The following is a 12,674-nucleotide window of genomic DNA, read 5'->3' as shown; positions in this document are numbered from 1 at the left end:
ATGCGCTACCCCAGGGGGGCAGTTGGAGCTTAGAAAGGTTAGAAAGGCAGATTTTGATAAACTAAGAAATAATCTACAAGAATAAATTGTAATGACATTTTTGCAGGAAAATATGTGGAAGATAAATGGACAGTCATTAAAACATTGTTAGATAAGTACCAGTCTATAAGTAAGTAACAGTCTATAACCGTACTTATAACAGTATAAGTAAAAGTCTATAACCTTTGGGTTATAAATATAAAAGAAACAAGTCTAAACCAACGTGGCTAAATTACATTTAGAAGTCATAAAGGACAGAGGCGTCATAACGTATAAGAATTATAAGGAATGTAACAGTTGCAAAAGGAATCAGATGACAAAAATGTGATTTTATTATTTCATATTTAAATCTGCCAGCCCTGGACAAAAATAGTAAGTTATTTTCTTTTCCAGATATGACAATATTTAAAGTGTTTACAATGCAAAACGTTTTCTTCATCAATTGTCAATTTTACCTTTCAGGTATAGGAAGATCACATTTGTTTTACCCTCAATGGATTCTACAACTTCCAATGCATCGTTTGGCTCAATTCCAAATATTACAAGCCTGGCTTCCGCTGGGCCACCGACCAGTGTGCACTGCTCCACTCTTACTGATGATTTTGCGTTTGTTTTTGTACTGGTTCCCATATTTTACATTGTCATTTTCATTGTAGGGATTGTTGGAAACACGATCATAGTGGTTGGCCTGACATGTTGCCTCCAGTCAAAATCTGTGGCAAATATTTACATTGTTAATCTAGCTATTGCAGACTTGGCTTTCGTTGCGACCTTACCTCTTTGGGCAGTGAATCTGTCAACACATTACAAATGGATCTTTGGCTCTTTCATGTGCAAATTTTGTGCCGCCATGTCATCGGTAAATATGTATTCCAGCATCTTCCTTCTTACGTGTCTCAGTATAGACCGCTACTATGGCTTCGCTCATCCAATGAAGTCCCTCAACAGACGGACTCAAGCCAAAGCAAAGATAGCAACGCTTGTTATTTGGATTTTAGCTGGTGCAACGAGCATTCCGATTATGTTTTTCCGCCAGACTTACTATTCAAAGGTACTTCTACACACAGTGTGTGCCATGAAATACCCAGAAAACAGTGTTTTTTGGCCAACTTTTCTGGATCTGATGAAAAATGTAGTAGGATTTGTAATACCCTTTATTCTCCAGGGAATCTGCTACTGTTTGATATACAAAAATATTTTACCATCACCAAAGAATAAGGTAACAAGAACGAAAAGTGACAAGGTCCTGAAGATTGTGCTGACAATGGAATTTGCTTTTATAATCTGCTGGTTGCCATTTCAGGTTGCTAGTTTCCTCAAGGTCTTAGTCCGACTTAATATTATTACGGCCTGCAAGACCATTCGGGTTGTTCATGCGATAATGCCAATCGCAACCAGCATTGCCTTCTCCAATAGCTGTGTAAACCCCATACTTTACTTCTTTGCCAGCAAAAGGTTCCGAAATCAATTAATAAAAGCCCTGCGAAGGTCATTGTATCAAAGTAACACCAACACAACAAAGGCATTATGAACAGACAAAACTTAACCTAAAGTATTTAGCAGCCCTCTTATGAGAAGGAGTGATGGAGTGGCTCAGTGAGTAAAGACACTGACTGGCAAGGGAACCTGGTTCTGAGTTTGAAGCAAGGGAACCTGGTTCTGAGTTTGAAGCAAGGGAACCTGGTTCTGAGTTTGAAGCAAGGGAACCTGGTTCAATTTCCCGTGTCAGGTCATTGTGACCTTGGGCAAGTCACTTTATCTCCCTGTGCCTCAGGCACCAAGAACATAGATTGTAAGCTTCATGGGGCAGGGACTGGTGCCAGCAAAATGTCTCTGTAAAGCGCTGTGTAAACTAGCAGCGCTATACAAGAACATACTATATAATATGTAACTATTATGAACCTTCCTTTATGTACTTAAAAATTAAGCAATGGGAACTCTGAATTATCACGTATTGTTTACATATTAATAGAGAAACCTACAATGTCTACTGAGTGGTCTAACTTCTCCACTAGAAACCCAACATATGTCTAAAAATCTATATTTCTTTATTACCCACGTCTAAAATCTATTATGTATAGTAGAAGAAAAATCCTTGGCACTCCATAACCCTTAAAAAAAACACCAAAAAATGCTTTTACGGTACTTACGTCAGTCCAATATCCCAATAATTTAGGAGATTATTATTATCGTTTATTTGTGAAGCACCAACAAATTCCGCAGTGAAGTACAATGGGGTGCAGAGTTATGTATATTACAAAAACATAATGCTTCAAGTGCGGACAAGCATGCGCAAACAGACACAGAGAGGTAATGAGGGCCTGGTCATGAGAGCTTACCTTCTCTAAAGGTAATGATGGACAATGCTGAAACATGAAGGTAAAGTGGCTGTTCATTGTAGGATAAGGTGTGGCTCCGGTTAAAATATGGCCTAGTCCAGGGGTCTCCAAACCTGTCCTCAAGAGCCGCACACAGGCCAGCTTTTATGGATATCCCTGTTTCAGCACAGGTGGCGCAATCAGTGCCTCGGTGCTTGACTGAGCCACCTGTGCTGAAACAGGGATATCCATAAAAGCCGGCCTGTGTGCGGCTCTTAAGGACAGGTTTGGAGACCCCTGGCCTAGTCTGATAGCTGACTCCGTTACTAGGTCCTCCTAAACAATACTAATACTCCATTCCGAGAAACCCTTTTCTTTGTGCAACACATATTGTACCCCCTCCCCCCCCCCAAATCGCAGATGTTATTACATGTTATCAGGTGTGTGGTGCTTTTACCTGTCAGGTTCACAGGAGGCCTGAACCTCCGCCAGTGAGAGCCTGGGGTGTATCCTCTGGAACAATCTTATAATTACAGCGCCTCCACCTGTGTAGGATTCTAGGAGTGTAGAATGTCCCCTACACAGGACCCACATATATCACCACATATACCAAAGGTATATATAACACAGGTTTACTATATGGGCAGATAAACACAATACACATGCATCAACAATATGACATCAACAGTGCATAACATCAGTGTCACCCTGTAACACTACTAAGCACAACTATCCTCCGCCTCGCAGGGCCTTAATCCCACATCAATAGTCCTTGTACCCAAAAAATCCCAAGAGTCCCACACCCCACCCACATGTGGGACAGCGCTGCCCACTAAGATGAAGTGTACAGGTGGTGCACTTGGTGATTTGGATAATACCTGCCCAGTGTTCCTGCAACCGGGTACCGCAGAATTGTGGACGAGGACCCGTCTGTGTCCAGCACCGAAGCCTCAGTGATGGGGGGGTCTCCTTCTGAACGAGCTCACCACAAATTGAAGGGGAGTTGGGTCTAGCTGGGGCCTAGGGGGTAACCTGGCCTAGTGTAGGAGCACTGCTCCCTAAACACACACCTTCCCCTACCTTATCCCAGCACCAACTGACTCATGTGCTCCACTGTCAGCTTCCTAACTCCGCACACAACAATGTATCCAAATGCAGCATGAGAATCTGTAAGCCTTATTGGCTGTCTGGCTGCATGTTACCTAGGTGAAAGTGCAGACCCCAGAGGCTGCTGGGAGTTGTAGTCCTTTGTACAGCTCTTTAACATTATGGCCATGTGCACCTGCTCCACTGCGCCTGTGCAACCCTGTAATGGCCGCCACTACTCTCCACTGAGCCTGCGCAACTGTGGGCAGACCCTGCACTCCTAAAATTGCTGCCGCTAGTGTTCTGCGCGAGCCTCCGCGCCTGCACGAACGCGCACAAGATGGCGGCGCCCTGTTGCTGATGTCGCTGGGAGCCCCCGGCGACGCGCTCGCCCCCGCAGCATCACACACATAAGGGGGAAAGGAACTGCGAGACAGGGGGACCAGAGGGACCCTGGCTACATTTGTAAATATCATTGAGTAGAAAATGCTTGTTAGAAAGACACGATATGATAATACAAGTTAGAGCAAGACAATTAAGGAAAATATACTATTTAACCCAATGTAAAGGAATTTGGAAGACACTCAATAAAAATTTGAAACATCCCACTCCTTATTCAAGTCTCCTGGGCTTCTAGTACTTAATTCAAACATTCCAAACACTTCTTTTTTGCAAAGATGATTGAAAGTACATTATCTCCACCTCTTATGCTGGGAATGATCCTCTCTATACCTTGAAATTAAGAAAATGACAAATTTGAATTATGAAGAGTAGAAATCTGTTGATGCCATTTCAATTTGCTTAGCTAATTTGTCTCCAAAGTGAAGAAACTAGTTTGTGCTGCTTGAAGATATTTCTAGGTAGCCTCCCGTACACATGATGCAAGAATGCTGATGACATATCCAACATTCTGAGTACTGACAAATGAGCCTCCTTCTCACTTAGTAGATATCAATCAGTCCGCAGTTTGAATTGAATAGCAAAGAATCAACTCAGTCAACCAGGGGACAACTCACTGGTGCAGTATTCCTAGATTTTGCAAAGGCTTTTGACACAGTTGATCATGTTATCCTGCTTAACAAACTCCAGAGCTCTGGAATAGGGAAACATGCTTTAAACTGGTTTCAGTCCTACCTATCAGGAAGATCCCAACATGTGTCCATCTCAGGCTCTAACTCCAACCCCCTGGCTATCACCTGTGGTGTCCCGCAAGGCTCTGTTCTGGGGCCCCTACTCTTCTCAGTGTTCATTAATGATCTTCCCACAGCTTGTAAGGAAGCCTCAATACACATGTATGCAGATGACACAATCCTATATGCACACAGCCATAGCCTCTCTGACCTTTAACACATACTTCAGTCTGACTTTTTGAGACTCGAAAACTGGATTTCCCAAAACAAACTGTTTTTAAACACTGACAAGACTGTAACAATGGTATTTGGGACCAAGACTAAATTTGTAAAGCTTCCAGTGACTGAGCTCCTGATTAGAACCAACGCTAACACCACCCTAACACCTGTCACTAGTTTTAAATACCTGGGCTTATGGTTTGACTCCCACTTAACATTCGGGATGCACATTGATACCCTGACAACCAAGACCTATGCCAAACTAGGGGTACTTTACAGGAACAAATCCTCCCTAAGTCTCCTGGTCAGAAAGCGTATTGCACAGCAGATGCTAATGCCAATTATTGACTATGGAGACATAGTATATGGCTCGGCTCCTCAAACCCACCTTAGCAAACTTGACACCCTCTACAATTCAATTTGTCGTTTTGTTCTCCAATGCAACTATAACACACATCACTGCGAAATGCTCAAAGAACTAGATTGGTCGTCACTAGAGTCTAGGCGCAAAGTTCACCTTTCCTGTCTCACCCTCAAATACTTTCTGGGCAAGCTACCCAGCTACCTGAACAAGCTCCTCACCCCTACCACATGCAGCACCTATCACCTGAGATCAGACTCCAAAAGACTGTTCATGGTCCCAAGGCTCAACAAAGTATCCGGACGTTCCTCCTTCTCTTACCGTGCACCCCAAAACTGGAACAACCTACCAGAGACTCTCATATCCACCACCAGCTTAAGTTCTTTCAAATCTAAGGCTGTCTCACACTTTAATCTGGTCTGTAACTGTTTCATACGCTCATAATATACATTTTCTTTAACTGTGCACGCAATGTCTTGTATATAATGTATACCCTGTTCATTTATGTAACTGTACTTGTAACCATGTATTATTTGTTTTACTCTGTGCCCAGGACATACTTGAAAACGAGAGGTAACTCTCAATGTATTACTTCCTGGTAAAATATTTTATAAAAAATAAAAAAAATAAAAAAACTGGAGAGGGTCAAAATAATGTCCATAAGTACACATGGAAATGGATATATCTTAGATTTAAAAACAACCATGTTTGTTTTTTAATTTAAAAATGCATCCAAAACATTGACATTTTGATGGATTTTTGGTTTTGTGTGTTAATAATTAAAAAAAATGGGGTGAAATAATCTTTTAGGTGCTCCAGGTCAGCTGTAAGAGGTGCTAAACACAAAAAGGTGATGCTCAAACCCAAACTAAATGCTTGAAAAACCAACACCTTTAACATCACTCATTCACCTTCATCTACTACTGTATGTATATAAAAATAAAGCACAGGGAATTCTATATAGTTGAAATATCAAATGTTTATCATAGCTTATTAATATACAAACCCACTATTTCTCGAATGTTTACTGAGTGGTCTAGCTTCCCCAGTAGGAATCTTACACTTCTTAAAACCATTACACACTTATAAACTCTATTATAAAATATATATATATATATATATATATATATATATATATATATATATATATATATATATATATATATTACTGTGTGGTACTGGCCAAGCCCATCTGAACTACAACCCAATAATGTGACTAGAGGATAGAATGTACAAAAACATATATATATATATATATTAACATATTCATGTTATTGTTTTATTTTATTAGAAGTCCTAACAAATTTTTTAATCACTTTCAATAAATGCACATTGCAATTTTTTTCTGGAAAACAAGTCACCTTGTATTAGAGTGTTTGTGTGTGTAATATATATATATATATATATATATATATATATATATATATATATATATATATATATATATATATATATATCACAGTACACACACACACAAACACTCTAATACAAGGTGACTTGTTTTCCAGAACAAAATTGCAATGTGCATTTATTGAAAGTGATTACATTTTTTATATATATATATATATATATATATATATATATATATATATATATATATATATTATATATATAAAGGAATATATATATTATATATATATAAAAGAATATATATATATATTACTTAGGTTATGGCAAGCACGTAATAAGGAAAATAACTTTATACTAGAAGTGCTAGAGCATCAAAATAGGCTAAGGGGGAATTGTATTGTATTGTATGTCTTTATTTATATAGCGCCATTAGTGTACATAGCGCTTCACAGTAGTAATACATGTGGTAATCAAATAAATAACAGATAATATAAATAACAGATCATGGGAATAAGTGCTTTAGACATAAAAGTAACATTTCGGAAGAGGAGTCCCTGCCCCGAGGAGCTTACAGTCTAATTGGTAGGTAGGGAGAACGTACAGAGACAGTAGGAGGGAGTTCTGGTAAGTGCGTCTGCAGGGGGCCAAGCATTATGTATCGTGTTTAGAATATCCACAGTGCTATTCATATGCTTCTTTAAGCAAGTGTGTCTTAAGGTGGGTCTTAAAGGTGGATAGAGAGGGTGCTAGTCGGGTACTGAGGGGAAGGGCATACCAGAGGTGTGGGGCAGTCAGTGAAAAAGGTTTAAGGCGGGAGAGGGCTTTAGATACAAAGGGGGTAGAAAGAAGACATCCTTGAGAAGAACGCAAGAGTCTGGATGGTGCATACCGAGAAATTAGGGATGAGATGTAAGGAGGGGCAGAAGAATGTAAAGCTTTAAAAGTGAGGAGAAGAATGGAGTGTGAGATGCGGGATTTGATCGGAAGCCAGGAGAGGGATTTCATGAGGGGAGATGCTGAGACAGATCTAGGAAAGAGTAGAGTGATTCTGGCAGCAGCATTTAGGATAGATTGTAGGGGAGACAGGTGAGAGGCAGGAAGGCCGGACAGCAGGAGGTTACAGTAATCAAGACGGGAGAGAATGAGGGCCTGAGTCAGAGTTTTAGCAGTCGAACAACAGAGGAAAGGGCGTATCTTAGTTATATTGCGGAGGAAAAAGCGACAAGTTTTAGAAATGTTTTGAATGTGAGGGGCGAATGTGAGAGAGGAGTCGAACGTGACCCCTAGGAATGCTTTATGTCCCACACAGCATGTAATCACTACGGACAGCATCTTCCTTATTCGGTTTTAAATAAAGATACATATCAAACAGATTGAGACATATAGAAGTGTCTGCTGTATATAACGCAGCAAAGATCAACAAGGTCAGAACGTACCCATCATGCACTAGACTCAGTTTCCATATACTAGAAACCTCATTGTGATCTTCATATACAGAACATAGCTTAAAACTGCAGTTCAAGCTGTCATTTTTGTAAATATATATGTAGCCATGCATAACAATGTCTACAATCATCTCTCCTGCTGGCAGTAAAACCTGGTAAGTTACAGGAATGCCAGCAGTAATCATGGAGGTTTGCCCTCACACCCTGGTGAGGTGCGCTATGTATGGATGGGAGTGGCTACATGCTCTTAGTCCCTAGTAGTGACATCAGAGATGTGCCTGCTTCCTGAGGTATATAAGGCACTGCACTGCCTAAAGTTAGTGTGGTTGCTGCGGGTTGATGTTACAAGGTGAAGCAGCAAGTTCAGAGGTGCCCACTAGTGCAGTAACTAGTGGCACCATTCAATGTCCAACTAGAGAAGGCCAACTCTGTCCAGGGACCTGGCACAGGGGTGATCTCCCTGCGGGGAGAGGGAATCCCACTCAATTGGGAGGGCGTACCTTTTAAAGGGAATCACGGAACAATGTGCGGCTGAGACAAGGACTGTGAGGGGCAGCTGGCCCTTATCACCACGCACAATAAATATGGCTTGTTCAACGAGAACCCCATGGTGTGAGTCTGCAATTACTCTCCTGGGGCCCTCACCACCAAGAAGGAGTTCCTCATCAGGACCATCTACCTGCATACGCATATATCCTGATGAGGTGAAGGCGCTGCACGTCATGTAAGTAGGACTCGCACCCACTACCTCAGATACCTGTCTGGCTTGACATCCCCGAATACCATCATGCGGGAGACTCAGGAGTCCTGTTGCCTACAGGTGCACCACCAGACACAGACATGTAACGGGGCTGGATAGACCACAGGGGCCAATGTGATATTGGGTGGGTCAGACCAGACACGAACAAGCGTTACATATACATATATATTTTTTTTCCCATTCATATGTGCATCAATACAATCTGCACACTGACAAGTGATTAGCTAAGCTGCAGATCGATCCGTTCTCCTGTAATCGATCACTTGCTCAGGGTTATTTAATTCAGTTCTTGCACAGGATTGTGGGCAATGTAGTCCTGGAATATGATTGACTAGGCAGTTACTAGACACAATTGGTGCTCTCATAGAGAGAGGGTGGGGCTCATAAACCAGAGCCTATCAGAAGGGGAAGGGGGCTGTCAGTTTGGAAATGCTTCCTACATTAGAAATATTAAAAATGTCTTTAAAATATATATATATATATATATATATTTTTTTTTTACATGCTACAAGTATTTTCTCATAGAACAGAACTGATTTATTAAAAAAAACACGTAGAATATTGCTTGAACTGCTGCTTTAACATGTCAAATATATACTACTGTAGGTTATAACATAGCGTAATGACTTATTATAGCCAAAAAAGCATAAATGATAGAAAACGTGCACTATGTTATTACAGTGATCGCTGAAGTTCAATCCGCATAAATATTCATGATCATGAGATGAATGGACGTATGTGTCTGATACCAACCGCTAAAGGTATCTAACAAAAAACTCACATGTATAAACCTAAAAAGTTAGGGATTGATACTATATATCCAGAAAGAGTCGTATACACCTATTTAGGTAACATTAACAGACGACAACTTTAAATCAGAAAAATAATACAGACGTATGGTAAGTCTATGCAGTAGCTTTATACATTGATATATTTTATTACATTAAACGTTCATGAAGAGTTACAATATTTTCACCCTTTGTGCCTAACAATCTATTCCTAAAGCTATTTTTTAGGCTTCATTTTTGAAGGCATGAGTCTTACAATCTCTCGGCCATGTTCCCTGCTTGCTGGCGGAGGCGCACTGAGGCGCGCTCCCGCTCAGCACTGAGCCCCTACAGCCGCAATTAGAGCGGCTCTAGTAGGGGCTCGCCTACGCTTCCGCAAGCGCGCGGAAGCGTAGGTCTTAGGGAAATTTAAAATTTCCCCGCTTGCCGGCGCGCAGGGCCGGTCACGTGAGCGGTTCGCCGAACCAGCTCCGGGACGTCACTGGCCCGCCCCCTGACGGTGCGAAGGGAAAGCACCCGCAAGGCCAGGGAAAGCACCCGCTTTCCCTGAGCCTCAGCACGCCAGCGGGAAGCTTGGCCGAGGCCTTAGGCACAGGGAGATAAAGTGACTTGCCCATGGAGGAGCCGACTCCAGGATTTGAACCACTGTCACTCTGCTTCAAAATTTAGGGTTTTCAGTCAGTGCCTTCAGCCAAATGGGTAATGTTAACCCTTTTGCTGCCTGAAGCCTCTGCAATGACTTAGGCCAGGGCCATAGAGGCTTGATCAGAGCGGAGGTGCGCTGACGCTCGCCTGCTGAAGTCTGGGCGATTGCATGGACTTGCAGGCGAGCCAGCGTGCGCGAAGGGAGCCGGGGGGGGGGGAGGTGGTTGGAGGCGGGGCAGTGACGTCGCTGGGCCAATCGGCCGCGACGCACTGACGTCAACGTCCTGGCGCCGACGTCACGGCGCCATGAGATTGACGCTGCTTCAGGCTGATTGGATGTTTTCAGCCGACAGCACGCTGAAAAACAGCTTGGCTGTCGGCTGAAAATTCCAAAGCCTCAGGACGCCTGCGGACGATCGCGTGAGCCCCCTCTCAAGGCATCCTCATTGAGGATGCAGGGGCTCAGCGCGGAGCGTCCGCATGGCTCAGCGCGGCCTGTCCTTCTATGGACTCGGCCTTACTTGTCCTTCTGCCAGTGAAAGAGTTAAAAACTTGATTTAGAAATCTTAGGCCTCGTCCAGGGTGCAGGCTTCGGAGGGAGGGCGTGCTGCCGTGCGAGCTGCCGTGGGACACAAAGTATTCAAATTGAATACTGGTTGTCAGGGTAGCAGCTGCCCTGTCTCCGAAGTACGGAGTTGACACTGGCTACAGTTTCAATAAATAAAAAATTCGTTTTTTGAAGTTGCAGCAGCGTCACTGGGACTGCGGCAGCCAATGAAATCATTCTTGAGAATGATTTCAAGACTGCAACTTGGATCCCTAACCGCACGTCTGTAGCCCCGCCCCCTCCCCGTCTCCTCAACTCCTGAAAAAGTCTGCTGGGGAGGATGAACACACATCGCCCAGCAGACTGCCGCCCGCCCTCCTCCCTCCCGAACGCCCTCCCTCCAACTCCTGCCTCTGGCACCCTGGCCTCGTTCAGGGTGCCAGAGGCAGGAGTTGGAAGGAGGGCGTTCGGGAGGGAGGGCGTTCGGGAGGGAGGGCGGCAGTCTTCTGGGCGATGTGTGTTCATCCCCAGCAGACGTTTTCAGGAGTTGAGGAGGGGGCGGGGCTACAGACGTGAGGTTAGGGATCGAGGCTGCAGTCTTGAAATCATTCTCAAGAATGATTTCATTGGCTGCCGAGGTCCCAGTGACGCTGCTGCAGCTTCAAAAAACGAATTTTTCGTTTATTGAAACTGTAGCCAGCGTCAACTCCGGGCTTCGGAGACAGGGCAGCTGCTACCCTGACAACCAGTATTCAATTTGAATACTTTGTGTCCCACGGCAGCTCGCACTGCAGCACGCCCTCCCTCCGAAGCCTGCACCCTGAACGAGGCCTTTTATTTTAACACTTTTCAGCGGCTTCTCTGGGGAGGGGGAATGCGGCTTTAAAAGCATTTTACCAGCAGGTGGCGCTGTGCTAGGGAAAAAAAACACGAACAAAGGGCTCAGTTTAAGCGCAAATTCGAAAATATTTGTGTTAAGGGCAGCAAATTCAATTCAGGATTATTCTATATATCAGGCGTTATTTTTTTTTTTTTATTAACCTTTCCATAAACATCTTGTTATGGAGCAGCGCAGTAACAGAGAGATATTATGCAGTAGCAAGTTAGCATGAATTGTATTTACACTTGTATTGAGACTAGAGAGAAAAATGTAATTCATTCACAAAGATAGTAGCTGCCCTGTCCTGTCTATTAATATGTAGAACAGAAAAGCAGAATTAAACTAGTCACATCCCCAGCCTAAATTCCTCCCCCCCTAGAGTACTCGGTCTCATTTTGTATTCCCCCTTTCACACTCATAAACCCATTTATCTGCCTTCTTCACAATGTGTCACCTTCTATATATTCCTCTCTTGTTCCCTGTGCGGTTTCCTCTCCCTCCTCCCCCGCTCTCTGGGCTGCTTCCACCCCCCCTCTTCCCTCCCGTGTTGCACATGTAGTCTCCTCCTCTTCCTGCATGTTCCCTTGCATCAGTCCCGGTGCAGTGTCGCTGCTTCTTCCCCTCTGTGTGCACTGTGCAGCAGTCCCGGTGCAGTGTCGCGGCTTCTTCCCCTCTGTGTGCACTGTGCAGCAGTCCCGGTGCAGTGTCGCGGCTTCTTCCCCTCTGTGTGCACTGTGCAGCAGTCCCGGTGCAGTGTCGCTGCTTCTTCCCCTCTGTGTGCACTGTGCAGCAGTCCCGGTGCAGTGTCGCTGCTTCTTCCCCTCTGTGTGCACTGTGCAGCAGTCCCGGTGCAGTGTCGCTGCTTCTTCCCCTCTGTGTGCACTGTGCAGCAGTCCCGGTGCAGTGTCGCTGCTTCCTCCCCTCTGTGTGCACTGTGCAGCAGTCCCGGTGCAGTGTCGCTGCTTCCTCCCCTCTGTGTGCACTGTGCAGCAGTCCCGCTGCTTCCAGTTATTGAGTGGTACATTGAAGCGCAGACAGCGAGGGATCCCGACCTACAAGTAAAAGGAATCGGACCCGCTGAGTGTCTGCAAAGAGGTACCTGTGTA

General features: G+C 43.9%; 2 protein-coding genes across 2 annotated transcripts in view; both read left to right on the top strand.

Moving 5' to 3' along the window:
- Nucleotides 1–532: 532 nt before the first annotated feature.
- Nucleotides 533–1,570, top strand: LOC142490737 (type-1 angiotensin II receptor-like). Its single transcript, XM_075593154.1, has one exon. It carries the CDS (start codon nucleotides 533–535, stop codon nucleotides 1,568–1,570), a length of 1,038 nt encoding a protein of 345 aa, XP_075449269.1.
- Nucleotides 1,571–12,139: 10,569 nt separating this feature from the next.
- The window catches only part of LOC142489768 (purine nucleoside phosphorylase LACC1-like), an 18,866-nt gene continuing 18,331 nt past the window's right edge, over nucleotides 12,140–12,674 (top strand). Inside the window, exon 1 of the mRNA XM_075591130.1 lies at nucleotides 12,140–12,663. The gene's annotated coding sequence lies outside the window, so the exon portion shown is untranslated. The remainder of the gene's footprint in view (nucleotides 12,664–12,674) is intronic.

This window comes from Ascaphus truei, chromosome 3 (assembly GCF_040206685.1).
Source record: "Ascaphus truei isolate aAscTru1 chromosome 3, aAscTru1.hap1, whole genome shotgun sequence".
NCBI classification, from domain to species: Eukaryota; Metazoa; Chordata; class Amphibia; order Anura; family Ascaphidae; genus Ascaphus; species Ascaphus truei.
Note: the sequence above shows the minus strand (reverse complement) of the source record. Positions and strands in the feature narration are given on the sequence as shown.

What these genes read in the sequence shown, in the direction of transcription:
- LOC142490737 (XM_075593154.1), top strand. Translation starts at nt 533, where the DNA reads ATGGATTCTACAACTTCCAATGCATCGTTTGGCTCAATTCCAAATATT.